Source organism: Scomber japonicus, chromosome 8 (assembly GCF_027409825.1).
Source record: "Scomber japonicus isolate fScoJap1 chromosome 8, fScoJap1.pri, whole genome shotgun sequence".
NCBI lineage: Eukaryota > Metazoa > Chordata > Actinopteri > Scombriformes > Scombridae > Scomber > Scomber japonicus.
This window is the reverse complement of record NC_070585.1, coordinates 26396680-26421319: the sequence shown is the minus strand read 5'-3', so window position 1 is coordinate 26421319 and position 24640 is coordinate 26396680. Positions and strand designations below refer to the sequence as shown.

General features: G+C 37.9%; 1 protein-coding gene across 1 annotated transcript in view; it reads left to right on the top strand.

Moving 5' to 3' along the window:
• The window catches only part of fstl5 (follistatin-like 5), a 140212-nt gene that overhangs the window by 78985 nt on the left and 36587 nt on the right, over positions 1-24640 (top strand). The window contains exons 10-12 of the mRNA XM_053323687.1: positions 7165-7331; positions 10676-10687; positions 14307-14427. Coding sequence (XP_053179662.1) covers positions 7165-7331; positions 10676-10687; positions 14307-14427 — 300 coding nt within the window. The remainder of the gene's footprint in view (positions 1-7164; positions 7332-10675; positions 10688-14306; positions 14428-24640) is intronic.

The following is a 24640-nucleotide window of genomic DNA, read 5'->3' as shown; positions in this document are numbered from 1 at the left end:
TTTTTCATTTGTTGTTTTCCACAAGGTAGCTGTAAAAAAAAATTAGTCCAATTAGAACTCCTCTTAGTCTCTGTTGCATACTAATGCTGCATCATCCCTCAGGATCTCTCCCACAGCTGCTCTGGAAACAGACTTAAGGCTGAACAACCAGAGGTAAAATATTCACTAAGGCCATTCGTTAATATTTTACAGCCCTTTTTATGTTTATAATGTTTGTGGGAGGAGAGAAGAAGAGGGTAATCATTATCTTCTTGCCCTTTACCTAATACCTGTATTTTTTGAATATTTAAGCAATAATGCTGCAAAAACACAATTATATCTTCAGGTGTACAATATGCAAAAACATGAGAGTACAGATGCTGAATAGATATTTAAAGACAGGTCACTACTGTATCCATGCCTAGGGTATCTTTCTTGGTTTTGGGACTGTTTGCAGAATTATAAAATAAATCTCATTTAAGTGGAAAAGCTCAGAATTCACATCAAAGGTAGTTCCACCCTCAAAATGATGCCAAAATTCTTCGACCTAACCATGAGCTGCAGACTTTTCCATGTAAACAAACATGGGTTTATTTACATTGATATATCCACTCCTGCAGATGTAGAGTGTGATGGTCTCTTGATGATGCTGACTAAAGTTAATACCTTCAAAGATGCTCAGAAGATATTAATTACAAGGCTGTGATGCTGAGATAACAAGCCTCCTACATTTACATCTATTTTTTTTTCCTGTCTTGATTTCTTAGTGTTTAGTTTATCTCTCACGAGCAATGAAAAATAAAATAGATAAGAAAAGTACTGATTTGATTAAATATAACTACCCATCTGTTCTTATGAAGACATCTCACATAAAAGCAGTTTTCACCATAATATGTATATATGTAGTTTTTTGTCTTCTTTACAAAGCTCTCACATGTACAGTGTCATAAAGCTGCTAGCAGAGACTCATTCTTGTGAAGCACTTTGTTTTTAGAAAAGTACAAGTTCATTATTATCAGCACATTCAAGTGGTCTGTAACAATATTAATCAATGCCAGTATGAAATTAAGGTAGGTAAAACAATAGAAAATCCAAAGCAGGCTAACACAGTCTATGTTTATAGTATCTCATATTTGAAACAAAGAAGGTGTTTTTGGTTATCTTTACACAGCGAACATTCATGTGAAATAAAATGAATTATGATGAAATAAGAACAAAAATGCTGCAATACAGAAATCATCCCAAAATGATCCCATTACCTAACTACAGTATAAACATAAAAAAGTACACATTCTGCTAAGCCACGATTCAACCTCTTAGGGATATATGTGTAGCCTACAATATGTTAAATACTTACACTTACTTAATAATACAAATTCATAGTGAGTAAAACTGTGGTGGCTTGATTATGTTGCAAATATGTATAATAGTAATAATAAAATGCATCCACTGTATATCTTTCACAGGAATATTTTAGTGGTTTGATGTACATCCTATATTTTTTTTGTAGCATATAATATTAATTACAGGCAAAACTATCATTTTTGTCCTTCAACTTGGAGCTTGTAATTTTCAGTGTTCAGAATACTTCACTTTTCCTCTGCATACAAAGTCATCATTGTGGTTGGTTTAAACACATTTCCTCTTCCCTGTCAACACGTGTGTCTTGATGGGTACACTTGAAAATCGCCTGATGAGTGTTTTGTTATTGTTTTCTTATTGCAGAGGGACTGGCTTTGTTTTGTAGTGGGACTAGTGGATACAGTTCAGCATTAAAAGCCAAAATAAGTGTTTTCCCTGGGAAACAAAGAGAGTAGGTGTGTTTCAGCTATTTTCTGTGTCTGTCAAAGATGTAAGTCCACCAAGTCACTCATCTGCAGTATCAAAAACAAAAACTCCATTCTTCCTGCTTTGGGAGAGAGTTTGCACAAATCAACTCAACCATCCAAGATCAGAGAACGTTCATATGAATGTGTATTCTGTTTTGGAGCTGTTTTTCCCCTTTGAGTCTTTGCATATGGGCTATGAATACTCAGCATCAGGGAAAATACTTTTATCTGCACTTCAAAATGTCAAACTCAAAGCAATTGGGGGTACACAACCGTTCAGCCTTAGTAATATTGAGAGAGAGTGAGAAGGGAGTGTGTTAGAAAGCAATGAGAGAATTTGTGAAGAGAGATGGAGGGGAGCTAGCATGTGTTTGAGAAAGAGCGCGACAGAGCATGATAGAGGATGGAGTAAGAGGGTTGGCTAAGCAACCTTGGTGCAATTTGTCTTCATGCAGCTGCCCTCTTGCAACATCCTGGAGGCTCAGGCTATTTTACCTGACAAGCTTGTTGCCTCCAGTGCAATAGGTGATTTACCTCTGACTGTGGCACTGACCAATACCCCCATTCTAGGAGCAAAGCAGAGTAAATCAAAAGTCTGGACCTCACTGTTAATCACTAATTACAGGTTGGATGGTAAAGGTTGATCCTACCCAGGAGGCTGAATCTCTCAGGCCTCAAATCAGACCAAAAGAGGAGCCAAGGCCACTTTCTCCTCTAATAAATCTCTCACAGAGGAGGTGCTGGACTCAAAATGTTTGAGTCTGCTCCAACAGCCCAGACTCCCATTTCTCTGAGGAGTTTCTCATTCAGGTCGGATACTAGCCTTCCCTTCCTTCCCTTCCTATACCACCATCCAAGAGCTAAACCTATGATGGAGCCTGTCTGCCAGCTTTCTTCTTTAAATTCTCCCTATAACTTCACACATTTCTATCCCTCCAGGGATCAGCAGCAAATCGAGTTTGTTGCTTGCAGCGAATTCCAAAAGCATTAAGATACAAGGGGGCTGTAATTGAATGGTTAGGGAGGACATTATTGAAGGAGATTTTTGTCAGCGTATCCACCCACAACCACCTCAGCAACATGAAGAGTGCCAAGTGGCTGCATGCTTGTGTTGATCTGCTGGCTATAGTAGGAATCAGTGTCAGAGGAGGAGGAGGATCATGGATTAGCCGTGCGTGACTGAATATCTAGTTTCCTTAATTCTTCACTTTCTGCATCAGGGAAGTTTTAATGTATTTTTACTTTCCAACAATGATAGTGACATACACAAAAAAATATACTGTTCTGATGTGAACAGTAAAATCACTTGCCACAATGTCTGGTGTAAATATCTCTCAACTTTTAGAGATGATTTCCTGGCTCAACTTTGACCTACCCTGACAATATGGGTCCTTTGGTCAGAGTTAGTGTTAGCCTTTCTGTTACTAAAATGGGTCAGCGGTCTCTATAGAGTGGTAGCTAATCTGGCAAAACTGTTGACTTGTTTACAGCTTGTACCACCTGATAGCCTGTTTATTGCTACATTGAACCTGCTTTTTCACAATGTCACCACTTTCCAAGATCTTAGCAATTGCTGTGAGTACAAGTAACCAAAAGTAGTAGTTTTCCTTCTTCACAGAACACTTGCCATCCCAGTGATACACCAAAAAGGCAACAGAGTCAAGTGTTCTAGTGCAGTTTAGTTCAGCTTTGTCTGGCACTTACTGTTCTGTAGTTTTTATTTAAATGTTTTTTCTTCTTTTTTTTCATCCTGCTGGATTAAAATATGCTCACCAAAAAATTTACATTTGACAAGTTCAGTAACTTTACAATATCCAAATCAAGGCATTAGAGATCATTGTTCTCTGCTGTATGTCCACTTAGTTGAGACAATAAGGAGTACTAAAGCAGCACAGTATCTGAAAGCTGTGACGCAACCATTTTGTTTGAGAGAATTTCTTTGAAGAGTTCTCCTGAAGTTGCAGCAGACTTAAAGTTGCTTTTCTGTAGTCTAACTGGATCAAATTTAGTCTTAATTAAGCTTTGTAAATCCATGAAGTTTTTGTTCCCCAGCACTTTTCATTTCTCTCCAGTCTTTTCTTTCTTGCCATGTTGGCTCTCATATCATCCCTTTTGACTGCTGTTGTCATGTCTTTATTACATTCAAACAGCTCTTAACTGATCAAACAGGTCTTATCAAATTATTTGTCACATCATGGGTGTCCGCAGGGGAAGGGTTTCAGTTGCTTTATGAAGTTAGTTATTGCTTTTCATGTAGCATTTAAACACTTCCAGTTTCAATCCAAGTGATGGGTTATGTTTCTGACAAGAGGAATTTCCCTCTGTGCAGGCCATCACAAGCCATTTCATCATCAACCAATGAAACAGACTGACTAATGAATGAATGTTCATGTTTGCTTTTTAGAAATGAAAGATGGATTGGCTTGTTAATGAATGTTTGAACCTGATTTCTCATGCATTGGAATGCATTATGTCAATGAATGTTCCCACTAAGATAGCTATACAAATGTGTGTGTGCTAGAAAAACATGACTGGGCACGCATAATGATAAACATTTAAACTTTACCAATATACCAAAGTGTATGATCCAAACACAGAAGTTATTGTCAATATAATTTAAAATTGATATAAAAAAGATATCCAATATTCACATATAATGTATTTCAGTTAAAAGGTGGGTCTCCGATAATGACCAGGGCTGGAGTCGACAATAATAAATAACGACTGGCCCCAAAAACAGCTTTGTAACAAACACAAGTGGATAAACTCCTGGTGCTTGTTACATAATGTGAACGGCAATTAAATAGTTGTTACCTGGGCCTAACTCTAATTCTATGAGTATGTGCGGAGCCTTCTAATATACCACTTCTACCACTTTAATTTAATAAATGCATCAATATACTTGCTTTTTTTCTCTAAAGGGAGGAGATGAGGCCAGAGGGGATGCAATATTGTTTAAATATGGGGATAATGGTGCATTGTGGTGCACTGCTAAAACATTACCGTTTGCATTATCTGCAATATATTAACAAACATTCAACAATCAGAAAACAAGGAGGCTTTGTACTAAAATATGAGCAAACATGCTTATCAGACGTAGGGAATTAGAAATAAAGGCCTCTCTCTAATATAAGCCTTCTTCCAATAAAGGCCTGGTGCTCTCTGCAGTTGAGGAAAGTAAAGGTCAGGCCACTGTTGGAGAGAATAGTATGCGTTATTGAAAGTAAATCAATATTGCAATATACATCAGTGGACACAGTAACAAGAACACCTGTAAGATATGATGCAATCTGATGCAGTAGCTTGGTAATACATGATTGCTCTGTCACAGTGTTTTTTTCTTTTTGTCTTAGGTCGGCATTTATGGTGTTACAATGTATTACATTATACAGTAATGTGTGTCCAAAGCAGTAAATGCAGTATATCAGAAAAAAGTCAAATGTAGTTTGCAGGTTTTTCACAGATTTTTTTTCATTTTTATTTTTTGCAAATAGTGTTATATTCACCTTTATTTTGGGTCCCCATGCTCCCAGAAGTTGTTATTTCTTGCTGAACAGTTATGCTTCTGTTAATAGAAAGTGAAGAGAAAAATGTGAAAGGCAAAAATTAAAAAATGCAATGAGCTGATTATTATGCATGGAAAGAACAAAAGGCAAATGGCATAACTACAGTATTTGTGCTGCAAATAGTAATTAAAAATGGTATGTATGCAAATTAAATAAACAATAACATTTTGATTTTACACAACAGCATCAACTGCTATTCTCACAAATGACCACAAAGTTGAAGTGAACTCTCAGCTAACAGTGTAACCATCCGAACTTAGACTTATACACCACTCAGAAGGAACGGCTGTTATTAATCCTCTAATTTTGATGTAATCCTGGCAGTGATTTGCCTGGGCTTAATCAGGGTTTCATGGGGCCAAATGAGAGATTAGAAGTCTTAACGCTGAGCTTCCCACTCAAAAGAAGTATGAGTTGTCTCATGGCTCTAGTCTGATTGGCCTGGATTGGAAGGGGGTTAGCCAAGTTCACAGTTCAAAGACACAACAAGTGGACCAAACACAGCAAATGAGTGAGAAGGTTAAAATAGCATTCAGAAGCCATTGGTACAGGGCTAGTGGAGTCATGCTGTAATTGAAGGTACTCTCATCCTTATTCTCTGGGCTGTGGCAAGTGAGCACTGTCTGCTGGACCTGCTCTTTCATTAGGTTTTGTATTTCATGCCCTTAGGAGCAGAACAAATTGAGTCTCTGTTTCCTTTTGCTCCGTTGCTCATTACCCAAGAGAAAGATTAAAAAAGCATTCTCTCACAGGCCACGTTACATAAGAAGAGAAAGAATGGATGAATGTACGTTGTATTCGTCTCATCAAAATACTGAGCACATAAAAGGCATTAACCAACCATAGCCGTGATGACCTCTCACCAACCCACAATGTTTTCCTTTTCTTTGTGGCAATGTATTATCTGTCTGTGTTTGGTTAAACTAACACAACAGAGCTACAGTTACATCTCATCATCACCAGAATCATGCTTTAAAAACTTTGGCTATAGAGTGAACACTGAATCGAGCAAAGTACTAACTCTGGCCGAGGTGAAGGGCTATGTTTCCATGGGGATCCTCTCCTGACAGCACTGCCTTTTTTTATTATTCCCTGTTACTTTAAACAGAAAGGATGCACTCTTGGGCTTTTTACAACAATGTAGAGAGCCTAGCTTGTTTCAAACTCTCAGATCACTGAAAACTCTGAACATGTTAAAAATATTCCAACTTCTAGTTACAAAGCGGCGTGCTTCAGATGAGATTTCAACAGTCAGCACATCAGCAGCACTGGTGCCTCCAAAAAGTGTCTGTTTTGTTCTATTAGCTGAAAAGAGGTTCATAGTGGTGGACGCAGGGTCATCAGAGAGACCGATAGAAAAAAAGCACAACTTTCATTATGGTATCAACACATAAAGTATTTCCAGAACATTAAACTTAATTTCTTCCCATTACTCGGCAAATTGCAATAATTGTGCTGCCTCAGTGCATCTTGAACTAAAAAAAAAAAAAAAACACATCTGCTTCTATAGCACAACAACAACAACTAATTGAGACAGGGTTTGTATTTAGTATTCTGGGTTTTCAAGCTTCATTAAGAGAAAAAATGTGCACAAAACATGAATTCATGCAGCGTCAAGTATCTCAGTGGATTTACAGCTCTGAATCATAAGCTTTAATAAGAAAAAGAAGTCCATCATATTTCAGGCTTGATTCCTTGCTTCTTGCTTTAACACATGAATTTCACTTATTTCTCAAAAAATTGTGTAATCTCTTACATTCTTTTTTTTTTTTTCTTCCTCTTGTCAACAGATGTGTACCTGCTCAACCTTCCAGATGACCAGAGAGTAAGCGTGACCACAGTAACAGTTGGTCAGAGCGCTGTGTTGACTTGTGCCATCACAGGGGAGAGGAGGCCTCCTATATTGTGGAAGAGGAACCATCAATATCTGAACTCCTTGAACCTGGAAGACATCAATGTAAGAGCTGGCTGTCGCTGTCTGATGCATTGTTTCTCGGTGGATAATTAGATAGATGCAGTACATGGATAGATAGCTAGGATTAAATGGGAGCTAGGAAGATAGGTAGACACATAGAAAGATAGATGGATAGATGATGATATTCATAGTTGAATGCCTCAAACGCATTCAGAGAACAGATCTAATTATTGTGTTTTCACATCATGAGGCATCATCAATTTTTAACAACTGTTTCAGAGCTGTCGCCGTTTTTTTGTTTTGTTTTTTTTTTTCTCTGCTAGAGCTGTAAATTTCAGATAATTTTATGCTATATTTCTTTCTCATCATATATCAACTGAGTTTTTTGGCAGCAGCTCAGATTGTCAGCACATTTTATTTGGCTGTTGGGGCTGGCTTTCTGTTGTAGGTCTGACAGTAATCCACGATGTCAGTTTGTGTTGCTGGTGTCTCTGTTTAGAGACTGCTGGGAGGGACAGGGATTTCAGACAAAGAAAGAAGATGAAGGGGGATACCAAAGGGGTTCAGCCCTAGAGGAGGAACCTACTTTTACCAGTCGGTGAAAGCTTGTGTGTACGTATGTGTCTTTCCGTGTGTGTTAATCTGCATGGACGGACCCAGAAAGCCCTCTGTGTCACTTTCATCCACATCAAAAAGAGGAAAGACACTTATGTGGCGGGTTACAGAAAAGGAAGACCTCCCTCACCTTACCCTTTTTCCTCTCTATGTGTCAGGACTGACCAAGATGAGTGTGATACTGCTGTGCATAATTAAGTCAACAGTGTCACAGTAGATAAAGGGAGACCCAGCGAAGCCACTAATGTAACATTAAATGTTGATGACCCTTAAAATGAGTAAGAGGCGCCCAGCTGTCGCCAGTCATCCTTGGCACCATCAACTGGCTCTAAACTAGCGCACTGGTTCTGGTTGTTGGTGATGTGTGATTTTCATAAAGAGTGGGGCCAAGCCAGGAGTTGATTTTAAGGCCACACATCTAGCAGGAACAGCTTTTCTAGCGATTGCCTTTTTTTAAGTCATATTCTATAATGTATTACAGCTATTTTAAAGCAGTTCATAATCGAAAAGACATGCAAACTCTGGTTATAACAAAAAAAAAGAAATGTCATGTCAGATAATTTCTTTACACAGCTTTGAATATCTTTTTGGCGGAAAGGCAAGAGAAAAAAAATGACAGGTGCTAGGTCTTGTAAGGTCAACAAAGGCTTTGATCTATCTTTCATCTATTTTTTTCCCTAGAACTGTTTCTTTTTTTGCAGATTCTATAGAACTAGTTTCTGTTTCATCTCCCGATATTGCCTGAAGACACATAGCTGAATTCAGTGTCCCAACCAGGGGTGGTCTTTGTCTGCTTTTCACACACACACAGTCATCAGTTTCCCAAGTGACTAATATCAGATCTTGCACAGGTGTATTTTCAATTCAAATGTCAGCTCAGGGATAGGAACCTCTGCTGCCATGTGCTGTACAGTATATCCATTTTAGCAAAAAAGCTTTATCTGAAGTTCATCAATAGCTGAGATAATGACAACAGATAGACCAATGACTTGAAATGACCTCTTATCCATTAAAATTGTTGGATATTACAATAATGTTGTATCAGAACTTTCAAAAAATGTGTTTTATACAGTCTTCATTTTTAAGTTAAGAGACAGTTGAAAGGAGAAAAGACTGAGTCACACTACCACAGGGACTAATCTGTGTCTTCAGGCTGAGAGATGTGGCTGTACTTTGACCACCGGGGTCTGCAATTGTCAGATTTTGTTACATTTTTTCTGCTTTTGCCTAACACAGCCTGAGTTTACAGCCTCTGCTTTGGCACAGATTACCTCCAGAGCAGCTCCACTAACACTGAACACCACCAGCAAATGAATCAGCATGAGTGCTAAAAGTCTCTTGCGGTTCATCAGAAAACTGTGCAAACCACATGGAACCGAGAGAAACTATCAATGGAGCATGAGCGACACACCGATGCGGGCTTAATCCAGATTTATTTTTGGCTCTCAGACTTTCAGTCAATCACTGTTGTTCCTCCCCGAGAAGAGAATGGATTTCGTCTCCACCTGGCATGCACAGACCCAGTCTAAATTGCCTTGCAGACAATTTCTAATTGCTTGCTGTTAATATTTGTGAGCATCCACTGCCAGCCTTAATTAGAGTCATATTCCTGTGAGTACACATGGGAGGTTTATGCAGTGTAATCTCACAGGCCTTCCCAGTTTAGGACGTAGTTATTTCAGATTTTTTTTTGTCAACATTCAGACTTAGTGAATCATGTATTAATCCTAGTGGTGTGCTTGTATCCTGGAGTTCACAGAGCCTCTCTAAATTTTGACAAAGCAGCTTACTGTAATTCCATGAAGTTGACAGTTGCTGGCTATTGCATCATCATCATCCAGTGCTGTCAGTATTTCAATCCTCCGAGCCAAAGACACTGTCATGTACTGCGCGTGTGCTCGTGTGTATAATTTATACCGGGTGCAATGACTCTGGGAATAGTTAGGAAGGTGCAAAATGTATTTGATATTTTGGAATTCATATGGAGTTTGTAAATCCCACTATTTTGGGATTAGATTGTAGGTAATTATGTATAAAAGGTTTGTCAGCAACTTTCTGGCGTAATATGTCTTGGCTAGATTAGTCAACTTGTCAGGTTACTTAAAAAATATATTACATCTAGCACAAAAATGTTCAAATCCAATCATGAAAAAACATGTACGTTTTAGAAGACGGAGACTGCAACTTCACCATCAATAGTTATAATAGGGGAAGCATTACAAGGCTAACTCTTCTTTGTCCTGATCCTGTTCATTGGTGTCTGTATGAGGGTTAACTCTTGCTCTTGCTCACTTATGCTGGTGGGTTCCACATTATCTTTGTGTTAGGAAAATGTGCCATATGTAACATTAGACGGAGGTGATTATTCACAATATCTACATCAGGCTTTGATCAGTGTGTGCCAGTTCATGTGACACAATTTGTATTCTTCCTGTGTTGTTTCCAAAGCACAAATAAATCACATTGTACAGCATTATATGGCAGATAACACGTGGATCTTACTTAGGTATAATGGTCTGTTTCATAAATCCAATTTCTATCAAGATGGGCTTTTTGTTGAATAAGTCATTTGTTCTGCACCTATCTACACTACTCTTCCTATACTATCCTGATATAAGGCATATACTGAGTCTGTAACACCATACAACAACAACAACCGAGTTCATGGTATATAACAGCTTTACAAACCGTTGTAAAGCTGTTACCTTGTGCCTTGATGCTGTGATTAAACTCAAAGTCTGAATGTTTCACCTCTGCTTCTTCCCCAACAGATCCCATCCCAGGTAGGGATTTCTTTTGTATTGTCTCAACAAACTGACATTGCCTCACTCTTGTTTTTGTACCATTCACAAAAAGCCCACAAAGCTAGTGATGTTCTTGCAATAGATGGTACTATAATCAAACACCAAATCATGAAAATGCAGATAAAAAGGTCAGGTTTAGTTTAACACAGAGATATAAAAAGGATTTTAATGAGTTGAGGATTGGAATTTGACTGTGAGAGTTGCAAGCAAATTGTCATGGCAGTTTTCTTTCCTCTCTGTACTATCTGATTATTAAAGGGTTGTTTCACCCAAATAACAAACCCCCTCCCCCCAACCCCCCCCCCCCCCCCATATCTTTTCACCTACCTGCAGTGGTATCAAACTATGCAAATGAGCTTGGTTTCCACCTCCAAAAGAAAAGAAACCAAAAAAAAATACAAAAAAATAAATGATATATTGTGGGATGCTCTCATAATAATCAATGTGTTTCCCCTGTCTGTCCCTGTAATGTTACATTGTCTGAAAATCACAATACAACTTTTTTCTTTAGTTAGTCGACAATATCAAGAGTAGCGAGGGACATTGTCTCATGCTTTTGAAACATTTTTAGTACTCCAGAAGCATTTAATCTAACCCCATTACATTTTGGCAGCAGAAATCTTTAAGTATTGGTATATGGAACTAAAACTATCTGAATGGATACCACTGGAGGTAAATTATTATTTTATTTTTTTTTGTCATTTGGATGAACTGCCCTTTTTAATGTCAAACTTTCCTTAATTTAGGTTTATTGTTTGTTTGTTTTTTCCTGAATATAATGTAAAAGTGAGAAAACATATTTATCACTTTCTGAAACACACCTCAACTTATTGTACTCCTCTTACAAAGTTCCATAAGGCTAGTCTCATAACTTCTTCAAAGGCCATTTTCTGAAATGCTTCATCACTACCTGAGGTTTTGCCATCCAATGAGGTGGCTCTTTAGTGTCCTTTCAGAGGTGACCTGCCAGTGACAGCTTTATTAATTATAGTTTCTTGAGGGCTATGGCCTATTTGTAAATCCACCTCCACCTGCCCTTGTCTCCCTTCCCACTGAGTTAGACGTACCCTGGCCTGCTTTGTCTGCAGAGAGAGCTGGGTGCTGGGTGCTGCTGATAGCTGAGGTGCGGGTGGTGAGGTGAGGTGGAGGAATCATGTCGACAGCCTCCGCTGTGGCTCGTTCCACCCCTCTGAGTTTCATTTCTCCCCCCATTCATTTTTCATTTAAGAAGGTGACACAATATGCTCTCAGCCCAAGGGGCCAAAACGCACCATCGATTTCCCCTCATATTGTGAAGCTCTGATGCTTCACTCAGCCCGAGCCTTTACCGCACTCGTAGGTTTGATCGGAGCATACCGGGACGAACTGATAAACACACTGTATGCCTGTAAACACAATGGGTGACTCTCACTTGTCTGTAGACGTTAAAGTGGGAATCAGATGCCAAGGTGTAAACAGCTGGCAAAGATGTGATTGACGTGTTAAAAGCTACTTTAATAGAAAATCCACCGTTCATGTTATTAACTCTGTAAAAGAAGACTGGTAAATAATAAGTCCTGAGAGGTTTTCTTATTTATTTATTTTATTTAATGAAAGAGTGTTGTGTTCAGTTATAAGAAACAAGGGGGCACAGGGGCAGACTCGCAGACATTCTCAGGAGCAAAAGTTCGCACCACTAAATGACTTCTGAATGATTTTTTAATGCATGGCAGCAATCAGAACTGAACACGTTTTGGCACTTGGCCTTCATCAAGTTAGTGGGTGCTGAAGAAAGCTCTAATGAAGGCTGAGTGCCTGAGCACGTTCATTTCTGAAAAGCTGCTGAGAATCGGAAAGTGGTGAATGTGATTATTGTGCATAAAGGCAACTCTTTTGTTCATAAGTGGTCCCTGAAGATTAGTCGCATAATCACTTAATTCAGTTAATGTAGTAAAATCATCTCATAATTTAATTTCGATTTTAGTCTTTTTTTCCCACAAATAAAGAAAATAATTTCAACATAGTTTTCTTTCTTTACAATAGAGTTTTTTTTTTCTGTTTCATGTTTTATTGACTAAGTAACTGTAACATGAGATGAGATCTATAACTATACAGACAGGACTCAAATCTATCAACCTTACACTAAATAGAGAGCAGCCAGCTGAAGGCTAAAATAATATTTGTTGTAAGTGAGGAATGAGACACACATGAAGCCTCTTTCTTCTACTTACAGCAACATGTAGGAGAAACCTTGAAGAGTAACTCTCAAGTGAATCATGTATATTGACCACATGTACTCTGAGAGATGGAATCAGCCACAATATTTAACATGAATCTTGTAGAAAAATCCTCAGATTTTCTGTGATATAAAACAAAGGCATATATTATTTTACTTTAGTAAAGCAGTACACTTATAATGTGAAATCTTTAATATCACATGTAGCAATTAACATGTAAAATCTACAACTAGTACTTGAAACTGACAACAATCTAATGCTGCCCTATTGTGAAAAAGACATTATTTTGAATTACACATATTGGTTTAGACATTGCAAACTTATTCATCATGACCCATACTGAACTGTAAATCCAAAAACATGTCTCATTAGGTGCATGCTCGCCTGTCTCAATCCTACAGCCACTGAAGACACCAAAAGAACATAACTTTTTAAGAACATAATATCACTATAAGACTATATAATACTGAAGACTCGCTACGATGGCTTGTCAAGTTAGCTTTTTATTGCAGCATGGTCTTAACAAGGCCACAGATTGGAGATTCTTTGCGAGACGGATTCATCAAACCAGCACATCAATGGGCTCATTAGCTTTGGGGGCTTCTATCTGTGCTACAGCTTGAATAATTTAGTCCTCTGTTTACTTTCTTATCCTTGTCCGGCACTGTTTTCTTTGTGTTTACCAGCTTCCTAATCACAACACAGCATGAATTAATCATGTTTCAGTTGGTTCCACGCAAGTTCATATCATGGACAGCTTTTGGTTTAATTACAGTATTTGTTTTGCTTCAAAAATGCAAGTGCAACATGTTTTGTGTATTTGTGGTGTGTGCATGTTAAATAAAGATTAAAAACATGAGTTTCGGTGACTCAACATGACATTTAAAATGAGCAGCGCAAGTTAATTTGATTGACTCTGTACACGCAGCGTTACATTTGTTTTGGTTTTAAAGGAGCTAACACTGCAATTTCTACACCAATCAATTACAGCCTTAGTCCCCTTCCATCATATCACTTCACTTTGTTTGGAAAAATGACACAAACCAGAAAACACTTCTTCTTAATTCTGACTCTGACAGTTATTTTCCTGGGTTGTTTTCTGAGGCACCAAATTACTTCAACTTTTGACATAGATTGATGTACGTTTGCTTCACACCGTGCCTTTTTGGATGGTTGTCGTTTTTTTTTTCCCCCATTTCCTCCGTTACAAAACATGAACCACATTTATCTTCTCATCTGCACACTGCAGGCTTGTTGCATTTTCATTTCCAGCTCCAAACATCTTCAGACCATCACTGCTGAACTGCTGCTGTAAGACCATCAGTAGTTCCTCGAAGTTATTAGACTCTCACTTCCTCTGTTTCTCTCTCTCCCTCTGGCAGGACTTTGGAGATGATGGCTCACTGTACATCACCAAGGTGACCACGACCCACATGGGCAACTACACCTGCCATGCCGACGGTTACGAGAAACTGTTTCAGACCCACACTCTCCAAGTGAATGGTAAGAGGTTTGCACATACACATAACACACTTTAATTTAAATGATTTAATCCTCAGCTCTCATCTGCCGCACCGTGTCTGTGATACATTCTTAACGATGATCTACACATCGACTTCCATCCTGAAAACTCTTTCTTGAGTATAATATCGGTGTATGTCTGAATCCATCACACACCATGGCTAACAGATGGAAGATTTAGATCCTCGCCAACTTAAAGGCAGATTTGTTCTTGTTGTTGTAAAGACTATTGTTTTCCTGGCAAACTGATCATCATAGTCTCTTGTCATTCTTCAAAAGGATTTCTTCAAACAGCCTTTAGAGCCTTTAGATTGTAGAGAAATCTTTCAAGTGGTAATCCAAAACATTTTGGAAACATCTGTGGTTGTAAGCGTTCATTGCAGTTTTTTTTGTGTTTTGTGTTGTTCTGTTTTTTTCTGCACTGCACAGATGGGCAGAAATATGTGTCACTAGAAATATGAATCCTTTATGTTTGAATTTATATTGTTTAGCTTGAATAATTGCATTGAAATTTGAATTTGAATTGTGAGAGCTGAAAGTCAAAGTATATACAAAGTTGTCATTTCAATTTCAGTTTTTTTAATGCAATTATTCAAGTTGATTCAAATGTCCCTTCTAGTTACACATATTTCTGCCCATATAGACATTTCATTCACATTGTGTACTGTGCTGTTAAATCTTTTACTTGGATTATCGGTTGAAAGTGGGAGAGTGTCTGTATTGTGTTCTGATAGCTAGAGTTAAGTACCTCATTTTTTATTTGCTCAAAATTAACCATAATTGCTGGTACCAATACAAAACAGAAAAAATGCAGAAAAGATAGTTAGTCATTTGTTTTGGAAATCAACAATACAGAGTATAAAAATGGAAATAGACTCAGGGGAATATAACTTGGGTTGTTATGTATTACATACAGTACGCGTAGTGCGTACTGGGCCTTTTCCAAGGGTTTCTTCACAGTTGTATGACAAAACAGTGTGTCTGAATAGTTGTAGAGGACTCTGCTTATTAATGGAGGCACTAAAAACAAATGGGTAAGTTGTGTGAAGCTTTCATTACCTACTGCACAAAATGGCACATTATGTGTGGTACAATTTTGGTGTCTTCTTATTCGCCCATTCAGATGAATAATATCCCACAAAAATATTGTACTGCTATTAAATGAACTGCATGACATGACAGAAATTGTAGACAGATAGCTAGACATATAGACTTAATTCATCCCCATCTTACTGCATGTGCATTTTCACGTAGGTGTAGTGACACACAGCGAGCATTCATTTTTTCTCATACTCTTCAGTTGAAGCACATTGAACCAGTTCAGTAATGCAGTTCTTGGGTTTTGCTGCAATAGACTTTGACCCATGGCCCATCAACCAGTAGAAATAGTGGTCTTGGTGCATGTTGTGTTTTGATATGTGCTGTTGTCCTACCAAGCTACAAATTGCAGTATCATGCTCACACAGTTTATTTTAGTACAGTATTTACCCAATATTCATTCATTACCCTCTTCAGAACCGTGTCCACACATCCCTTTTTTTGGTGTGCTGACAGCATTCCACATTTTATTCAACTGAAGGACATTGTGACTGTACCTTCAGTGTGCATCCAGTTTTATATTCTACTTCTTGCTAATTGGTATGATCGGTATGATCAACCCACCATGTGAATACAAAACCAAGACAGTATAAAGAGTGTAAAGGTATAGTGGTTGAGCTTGTGTGAATGAACCTGTTTTCTCCCTAATGAGCTGAAAGTGAATACACTGCAATGTGTCAACGCAGAAAGCTCAATATCATTACATTTGACAGACAGTCACTTCATTATCATGTTTCTAAGAAAAGATTAGTGGGAGGCTAATTGCAATGCTATATGGTACTTTATTATATGCTCAATACCTGCTGGTCTTATTAAACTATTTATTCTGTTTATGAAAATGGAGTGAAGCTCTGGTGAGACTGGTAACTTTGGTCATAATTGATACTGAAACTTTTCAGATGACCTTTTTACTGCAGACTATGAATTTCATATTCTTAGTGTGGGTGAAGTCTCTAAGGACCTGCTATAACCCTGCCATGGCCACTGAGAGTTTTCTTTAAGTCAATTAAGAAAGAAGTTGAAAAATAGTGTAATTCTGAGAAACTTGATTCACAATGCTGTCCATCACTCTGCAGCCACGAGAGATACGTATACAGTGTTTTGAGTTTTATTCAATATAACAGATGAAATTTAGGCTGGAAGTACTTTTGAGGGAACATTTTCATTTCCCTGTGAAGCAGGCACAGAGCAGGGATGTCTTTCTTTTGTAAGCTATACAGTATGTGCAGTTCGTGGAAAAGCAGAGTTGGGCTTCGATCCCCTCTTTTTACACACTGACAGACTTTCTATGGTTTTACACATGAATTTAGTGTATTGTCCATGTTCTTTTATTGACAGGCAGTCACTAAAAGCTATTTTCAATGCACACCTACGTATAAGATCTTAATTTTGTTGTGATTATTTATCTTCAGTATGTTGCCTCTGATTTTTATTTATAGCCTGTGCTTTGTTGCAGTGACCCCACTTCACCCACAGGAATCAATAAAGTTGCATCTAATTTGTACTGTGGCTGCAAAGTTTGTCCACTCTCCCAGTCACTTTAGCAGAAAACAAATAGTTGTTTGGGGTAGATTAATGAAAGTCTTGGTTGAATTGTCAAATATACCAACCAAGTCTGCTGCTGGAAAAAATAAATTTAGTTTTCCACCCAGGAAAGCTGCATGCATTTTGAAAACGTAATTTACAATCTAAGTATTTCTGATGGGTAAAATCTAAAAAATATGAATCCTAATGTTTTCTTTGGCCTGGTCGCACTATCTTTCAAAAGATGCCTTAAATAGTTTACAGTTATTAGTGATACATAACATATACATCACAGATTCAGTCATTTCATTACTGCACTTTACTATACTGTTTCTGAGAATTCTTCAATTATACCCCATTGAGAACAGCCACCACATTATAAGGGGGTTATTATTGATCTTGGAAGTAGCCATCAAGGGTGATATATCTATGTGGTATTGTTGAAATGACCCTAAAGCCACACAGACCCATCACCTGCAAGGTTAGGTGTGGGTGGTGGTCTCGGTGTACTGATATCTGGTTACAAAACTGACACTTGTGGTCTTGAATCTCTTGTCTCTAGAGTGAAAGGGAGCAGAGCTAGCAGTGGAGCTAAATTGGGTTTGCGTAGATAAATACAGCAGCAGCTCTGGGACCAGAATCCTTGATCATGGTTGGACTTTCCTTTTTTCCAGAGCAGTGGGGATACTCACAGCATTCAGCTCACAAGGCTGAATGCTGCACTGTTGTTGAGTTTTTCTCCGGAGAGAGCAAGAGGATTGCCCACGTGTGACCGCATGTTGCTAAGACTAATGCTCTAACTGTTGCTTTGCCAAAACACAGGATAGCAGTTTAGAGTATATGGACTTGCAGAGTTGGAATGTGTTGTTAGGGTTCTTGAGATTGTTCCACTTTGGGTAACAATGAGGAAACCAGGACAGAAATTATCATGATCCAAACATGAGTGTGCTGTGTTGTTTCCTTTTTAATTCAGGCATGGTTTGTCTGTAATGAAGTTCACAACTGTACCTGCTACAGACCAGCATAGACCAATGTTAAATGAATCATAATGTGACCTGCAGCCATAGAGAAGGGCTTTCAAGTGCTCAACACATAGTGGAATTGGCATTGAATTAAGGCTGTCGCTGCTGCATTCAAGCCATTTGGTGCTTACCCTTGCCAAACATTTAAAGACATGTCAACCGAATTCTTCATTTTGCATAGATATCTCAATAGTATGGCTAAGTGCTCTTTGCTTATTTGAATGAAATTAGACCTCTCAATTCAACAAACAAAATGCAATCATAAATCCTGTCTTGTCAAATAATTCCATATTTTGTACTACAATACTACCTTTTAAAATTAATAGATAAAATTGATAGATACATGTAAAGATATTAATATTATCATATCTTTAGTCATTTAAACACTAAATTGTGACACAGTTGATCCCATAGAATAATGAATATTTCATCATATCGTGTACAATGATTTTACTTTTTCATTGCTCTCAATTTTGTTTGCAATGAATCCTCCATGGAATAAATTTCCTCTGTTTTAATTACATTATTTAGATTTCTTGTAATAAATAATAAATCAAATACAAACACACACAAAAAGGGAAGAAAACCCAAACCCAGTACACACAAAAGATGACATTATTTTGAGAGGAAAGAAAGAGCATACAAATAGCCGTAATCCCTGGAGATCCATTATGCTTGTTAATTTCTGTCCCAGATCTTTATCGCTCCAGCAGTTTTACTATATTTATTTCTGTTTTAACCTTGAAAAGTACTTTTTTTACCATCTAAGCTGTGCACATGTCATGCATTGGATTCAGGCCTTGGACAAAACTGTCATCTGTGCTGTTAGTCTCACATCTCCACGGGAGGCATGGAGCTCAGGTGAGGGAGAAATTGTATCCCAGAAAGGAGGCTTTTCTTCACAGTGTGCGCGTATTTCTCAAGATGTGTGTGTGTGTGTGTGTGTGTGTGTGTGTGAGTGTTTGTGCACATGTGATAAAGAGGGCAAAGGATCATGTGTGTGAGTAAGTGTGTTGTTCACAGTTACCTGGTCAGTTCTCACAACTGAATGGCTGTAACCGCCATGTTTTTTAGCAGCAGCCACAAACTCAATTTGATTTGAAGAGTTGTAACAAGTCTGCCAGGCTTAGTTGGAAATCCCCCAGTAGTGTGATGGCGAAGTGGTGTCCTGCCATGGTGTTTGTGTGTTCTTGTGTGCATGTGTGTGTGTGCACGCATGCTCATCTTCTAGAGCACCATGGCCGATGGGAGCCTTGCTGAGTGATTGACGACTGGCTGGGGAGCTTTATGATGGAGCTGTCAGCCCTGCTGTGTCGCATTCTCCTGGCAGTGGCTCTTCTGACACTCTCAGAAATACATCAGAATACAACTTCCCTCACATCTTGCCTGAATCCAGTTTTGAGTAGAAAAATCCCAACCGACTGACTCAGTCCTTTCATTTTCACAATGGTCCAGGAAAAGGAAATGGGGATTTGCACGCAGGAATTGAGTTGATACATGCACACTGCTGGAGTATGTAAGTTAGGTATTTTCAAAAGGCAGAATGCACACTTTTTCCATTTAGTCATGAAATGGAGAACGTCACGGTTCCTTTGTGTCCTTTTATTAGACATTTGGGTATCTGGAGAAAAATTGCAGATTTATTGAGTCTTAAAGCAAAACACTGGATCCTATAAAAGCTTTCTGAAATAATTTCAATAATTGAATGATTTGATTTGATTTGTTAGTTATTATTAATGTCATTAGGAGTTGCTAAAAAATAGGCATATTTCAAGCTTTCTGTCAAACCGTCACTCACGGCAGGAAGTCGTGTCAGGAAAACAACAGCTGATAAATACCAGGTGTGTAAGCTCAGTTACTCTGTTGACTGTGTCTCCAGTCTAAATAGTTAATAAGATTGACACATGTCAACCTTCAGTGCGTCTTAAAAACATTTTTTACTAGATAGATAGATAGATAGATACATACATACATACATACATACATGCATGCATACATACATACATAAATACATACATGTATGCAGAGATTTAGAGTTAGATATGTGTTGAGTTTTAGTCTTATAGCTTAAGCTGTTATCCAAAGCTAGATGGTACATTTAATAGTTGTTGTTCCCTGACACTTCTGACTGTTCCTGATGGTTATTTTAATGTAAAAGTGAAAGCTTAAAATGAAAATGTGCCTGTGTTTTTTTGAAGTAACTCAACAAATATATGTTCTAAATATCAGCGGATCTCCTGGTGTCATCATATTAATATCAATTATGTATTAGGCAGTGTTTATGTGTATTTATAATTCTATTTATTTTTTAGTTTAATAGTCCACTGCATTCATTTTGTTCATGTATAAACCACTTGCTGTGTTAATTGATGTCAGTAGCAAACAGTGTTTATCCTACACTGATAATAATTATCCCAATTCTCCTGATAATATCTGCAGAATTTGTTTTTAACTTAATTACATACATAAAGTACATTTTTCAGTTTTTTAATGCAACATTTTGATTTGCTTCTGCTTAAATAGATTTTCTCCATCGGTTTGACACATTTTCATTCTTTCATGCTACTTTAGGATGAAGTTAAATAATGTACGCACTTTACTGATATCTGTCAGCGAATAGTTGGATTTGCACTGAGCTTTAATAGACTACAGTGCAGGATGTACTTCCTCTGTCATGTTCACAGGCACATGGGGAATTTACTGACATAAGATTTTTCTCAAATAATGGGCCTTTAACTAAGGAATGACCTTTATTGAGCTCTATGGGAAAAGTGCAGCAGCATTGATAAAACTTGTCCCCTCCCACACAAGTCTCTGACACAGCCCTCCAAACCCTCTTATCCCTTTGGGTAACCACAGTGACCCATAGCTGACAGACAGCAGTCACATTTTAACAATAGAGGTGGATAAGCTAGATATTCAGAGCAGATTACCTGACAGAAAAATATATGAAATAATACAATACAAACTGTGCTAGTAGTTATGGAAGGGAAGGAATATGTAAGGTCACATTTTGTCACTATAAAAATACAATCTTTTCAAAAATGCATTTGAACACCAATCTGTTAAACAACAAAGGCAATTGTTCAAAGGTCACAAATGTCCTGAATGAGTGGGTAGAAGGGGAATATTTTGTTTTGCCCAAATCGATCAATAGCAATGAGTCATCCATTGATACAAAAGCTGTGGTTGTTTGGAGCGATGGTCAAATAAATATGTTGTTTTAAGAGTTCTTATTTCTGTAAGTTGACTTGAAACAACCTTTACAGCTGTGTCCATCTTTTCCATTCTTTTTGCCATTTTTCTGCCCCTATTTTTCATGGATCTCACTCGGTAGCTGACTAAAAAGATGATGTCCCCATTTCTCTAACTGTGGGAAACAGACATCCATTGGCACGACCACAGACCTGCCTAAATTGTTGAATAGCTCCAAAATTTAAGTGGTGATTCAGAAGTCAGGATCCAAAAGCTACGCAGCCACATCTGTCATTCTATGTGATACAAAACCCAACTTTTGAGATATAACACATCAGATACCACCCTGCTCACTAAATATTACCATACTAATATTACAACAATGTTCTTATGTTTAGTAACATAGTTATGTTATTATTCTGTGTTGAACTAGGGTGAATACCTGTTCTTAGAGCTTTGAGGAAACTAGGCTGGGTTATTTAAGTTTTGGCAGGCGGTGGTGGCCCTCCCATCACAGATGTTAGGTTGAATTAGGTCCATGAAGCCTACAGAGGGCTTAACTGCAACTTCTGCTGAGCCTGAGCCAACTTCTAAACCCATTCTCAGCACTGATTAGACCTGCTCCGTAATTACACCCCTACACACTGCACCCACACTTTTACTGTAACCTATGTGACTCCTGCAGTGGTGTTACCAACTCTAATTGGATCATAGACCGAGATCCTCAGCAGAAAGTGCCAACCAGTTCCATCTTCTCAAATCACACAAGCAATTTACTCAAAAAGGTGTATGAGATGAGATGTGGGTTGTATTTCATGTCAGTCATTTTCTTTCTGTAGCCTCAAAAAGTTTATCTGAACACTAATATTATACTCCAGCAAAGAAAGACCAACCTGATCATAAGATGTTTGCATGCATATAGGAAGCATATTTTTTAATTCAAATCACATAACATATAAATAAAGTAAATTAATTAATATCAAATAAGGAAATCTGTAAAGGTGGTTATTAAACCTGGCATATATTACATGTATTTGTAAAACAATTAATATTAACTGATTGATTAGTGTATTAAACCATCATCAAACATCTGGGAAGCAGCTGTTAGAGTTGCATCCTGATCATGTTTGTGTTTTCCCCTCACATGATTCATCAATATTCTCCACTACAGAGTAAAACTGATGAATGCAAATTGACATGCATGTCCTTGAACTTAAGGTGACCCCACTTATTTTATGTGGAAAAACATCTTCTTGGATTTGGCAGTGACTGTGCTGTGTGTGGGTGTTGAGGCTTGTGCTCCGTGCAGTGAAGTGCCTGTCCCTGACTAACCAACCTGAATGTAACCATTACTGACTGCTGTGGCAGAAATATGTTTTTTTTTGTTTGTTTGTTTTTTGTTGTTGTTTTTTTTTTCCTCAAACACAGAGGCTTGTTGTTGCATCTTTAGTTTTAATTCTGGCACACTAATTAATGAGATTGCCTGAGAAGTTTTGTTATTGAAGTGCTCAAGGGATGCTGGTCGATTCATACTGTAATTGCATTATACGGATGTTGATTAATAGGTTGTTGTGGTTGTAAGCCGGCAACAAAGGTGCATAGCGTGTGTGCTATGACTCTAAAATCTTTGCCCCCCACTACCCTCCACATCCTGACATTCAATGTATATTTTTAATAATATATATATATATATATGTATTTTTCTTTTTCTTCAGCATTTCATCTGTTGCACAGTATGTACTGCCATCTTCATGTAATGTAGCCGCATAAAAAACACAGTAATAATAATGATAATAACACATACATATATACAATACAATACAATACAAGGATCACCTGGCATTTCTTGCAGTCTAGTATCCTGGTTTAGATTTGTATGTAAATTGTTCCCCTCCACATCCAGCAAATCTGTCATTTATTTACCTCAACATTTGAGGATAAACTCAGTTTGGTTTTCAACTGCATGGATTTTACTGGATGTATAGTAATTCACAGCAGTTTTAGGCACTTTAGATGTTTAGATTTGATCCATAATGCAATACCATCACAGAGTTATAGGATCTGTCCCAAATTCATTCAGTAGAGCGAGGTGTCCCTCAACAGATTATATGGCCCCCATAGAGCCCTGATCTGAAATTACATAAAGAGACAGAAGAAACTGTAACTGCTTAAATCAACAGAACAAGTTTAGCAAGTTTTCCAAGATGACCTTGAAAAAATATGTGCTACTACTTCATATACTTTATATATATATACTTTAACGTATATTGAGGACTCACCTGTGAGCATGGTAGAAAATGTATATTAGAAATCTGGACATGGTGCTTACCTGCCACGGTATCTCGAGTCCTCCAGCTGGTATCCAGGTTTCTCAAAACCAAGATAAGATTTTTCTCCAGCAAAGATATCATGTTTATTCTACATGCACAAGACATGACCAGGATATTCCAAAAACCTCATCATAACTAGGGTTTGTAGCATGCATATAAACACACTCAATGATATGGAACAATAAACAGAATATTTAACTAAATTGAACTGAGTCAGAATCAAAATTGCTTTGGGAACTTCTTAATAATAATGTGCTCAGTCACGTTTTATGAAGGCAACAGAATATCGTTTCTTCTGTGAGAATGCAGAGCACACAAATTACAACAATACAATAATAATGTTGCTCTTAAAGTATATTACTATAGAGATATTTACAGCATTCTGGCAAACTGATGGATAGATGATGCTGTGTATTGGTATCCTATTTAAATAGTCTTTATTCACATAGCAATTTCAACAAACAAGCCTGTCACCAAGTGATTTGCTGTAAACACATTAAAATAAAACATAACAAAGGAGAATAATAAAACCAGAGAAAGAACATGAGCTACACTTTTCAAGAAATGAAACCAGAGATGTTATATGCTTGTATGAACATGTGTGAGGATATTATGTGAATAATAATCTTCACTTGGAAGATTGCACAAAATAATTGTCACTGTGGGTTCTCTTCAGTCACCCTTGTTACTACTGAGGGACACTGGCGTAACTGGAGCGTCTCTGTGACTGTGATTGGTAAAGTAACATGGGTGCCATAAGAGTCTTTGGTGGCCGACTGTGTGGATGGCGTGTTGGCAGTATTGACTTGAGCTCCAAAGCCCTGCAGTGCCGTGGTTACCAGATGGCCGTGGCAGCAATCTTTAGTCCTCCACTCACCTGGCTGAGTAAAGACTTCCTCTAACCGAGCACCCACAGGAAATGGTCTCTACAGCACGTCTGCCTTCTCTGTTCCTGCCAAGTCTCTCACTTCCATCCTGCACTCGTGTCTCTGAAGTCTGCTTCAGTAAAAGAGGACACTGATTTGG